Raw genomic sequence first — 2,105 nt, forward strand, 5'->3', positions numbered from 1 at the left:
ATCTGCAACTGTATTTAAGGTTTTGAACGTTTTAAATATTACATGGTAAAACCAGAAGCTGTACTTCATATTAGTGACAAACTTTGGAGTTTTTTGATGAGTTACTTTCATTTTTGTTTCTACTTTTAATTTAAAATAGGTTTCCATTCTCAGCAGGTTTCTAAGGTTCTTCTTCTACATATTAAAAAGTTAAACATCTGAGTGGTGCACTACTGCTACTAGTGGTGAGAAAGTGTATTGCACCTTATTCAAAATTAATGAAGTCCTGCGGTCCTCTGAGGCCCAAAGTTAAAAACTGTTGTTCTTTTGAGGCCCTCAAGGTGGCGCTCACAGCCCACAGGTTAAGAGTCTCTGTCCTAAGGGGTTCTGTACCACACTGAGATGGGATTGCCAGGATGCTCCAATCTGTAGACGTTGTTGAGGATTTTGGGTGATAATCCACATTTCTTCCTCATGAAGAAGAGTCTCTGTGGAGCCTTCTTAGTCTGCTGTGTTTGTGAGTCCAAGTGAGATCCTCACTGATGAGGGACCCATGGTCTTTGAAGTCCTTCACCCTCTCCGCTTCAGTAATAGTTGCGAGACATTGGCCGTGTGTTCATCAAGGTTTTTTAATGCACATTTTGAAGTATCACATCAGAAAAGGTGAATGGAAAACGGCGTGATTTGAAAAAAACCACTAATTCACAAAAAAGTTGATATGCTAGTGTGGGGGAGGGTCAGAACAAGGATGAGGAACTTTCCAGTCAGTGTTGTGGGGATGACTGTGTTAAATGCTGAGTCTAGTAAGAGCAGCTCATCATTCATTCCACTGCAGACTTCCTGCACATATTGCACAATGTTTGGACAGATCAGCAAACTCATGTTCATGATGTTTTTAGTCAAAGTTACAAGGACTCCTGCCTGAAAACGAAGCCACAGTTTTATTTATGCTGTTTGAACACATCTTAGCTTTAGTTTAGGTTTGTCAGAACTAGGGCTGTGTGGTATATGGAGTAGACGGTAGAAACGGTATGAAGTTGGCCTACGGTAGAAATTTACCCTCTACCGTCCTATCGTCATTACATCATCACACCTATGTCAGCATGGCTGCGAGTGTAGAGATAACTGAATTTGAGGTCATACCACCCAGCCCTAGTCAGAACAGTTGTTCAGTCTAATAATAAAGTACTGGATATGCTCAGTAAAATCTGATTAATCAGTTATATTTTTAGTCGTATTTTTCTTCAGACTTTAAAAAGTTTGTGTCAGTGTTAAAGCTTTTTTTTCCAGATGTTTGCTGTCATCACTCATCGCACTGCTGTTTTTCTGTCAGGTGACCAGGCCAGAAACTTTTTCCTTCAATCAGGGCTGCCCCCGCCCATCCTGGCCCAAATCTGGTGAGTCAGTCACACAGTCACCAGTTCTGTTCATGTGTACGCCTCATGGGGAAGAAGTATCAAATATTCTGCTTTTTGATGGCATCTTACCAAGTTTTAAAACCTTATATCAGCCAAAAAGTCTTTTTGATCTTGTTTTGAGACTGATTTACTAAACAAGAACTGATTGTGTAAGAATAATCATCTTGCTTTCAGATTGTGTAAGATTATTTGTCTTGTTATGGTGCGTTCACACCGAACGCGATTTCAGCTTCAAAATCACAGCCAACGCTTCAAGTTTGAAGCTTGTACACTTTGAGGTCAGACGCAGGACAGCTCTTGAAGCGCTGCACGGCAGAGCCTCCCCGCCCCTCCCTCCTCTGTCGGGCTCTGTTTAATGTCGGACGAGGAAGTGGCTTTGCTTTATTTACAGAGAGCAAGAGCATGTCACGTTCATCAGATAATTAATTCATAATTAATTCACCAGATAATTCAGAGTAGAGGCTCACAGCTCGCTTTCAGGACTATGCTGTCACGCATTGCTGCGGATCAGGACACGACTGCAGCACTCATTTCAGCTAAAGAGCTCCGCTCTGTCGGTTTCAGGTTAGTGGACATCATTCAGTAAACTGTCCCGTCAGGAAATATGTCACTACGTCACACAGTGGAGTCTCAAGGGCTACGTTCACACTGCAGGTCTTAATGCTCAGTTCCGATTTTTTGAAAAAATCCGATCTTTTTGTGTAAACG

The 2,105-nt window shown here is 41.9% G+C and overlaps 1 protein-coding gene across 1 annotated transcript in view; it reads left to right on the top strand.

Annotated features, from left to right (window-relative positions):
- The window catches only part of itsn1 (intersectin 1 (SH3 domain protein)), a gene marked incomplete in the record, with an annotated part of 125,364 nt that overhangs the window by 19,181 nt on the left and 104,078 nt on the right, over positions 1–2,105 (top strand). Inside the window, 1 exon segment of the mRNA XM_014022733.1 lies at positions 1,313–1,376. Within this exon segment, the coding sequence (XP_013878187.1) occupies positions 1,313–1,376 (64 nt within the window).

This window comes from Austrofundulus limnaeus, unplaced genomic scaffold (genome assembly GCF_001266775.1).
Source record: "Austrofundulus limnaeus strain Quisiro unplaced genomic scaffold, Austrofundulus_limnaeus-1.0 Scaffold340, whole genome shotgun sequence".
Classification (NCBI taxonomy): domain Eukaryota; kingdom Metazoa; phylum Chordata; class Actinopteri; order Cyprinodontiformes; family Rivulidae; genus Austrofundulus; species Austrofundulus limnaeus.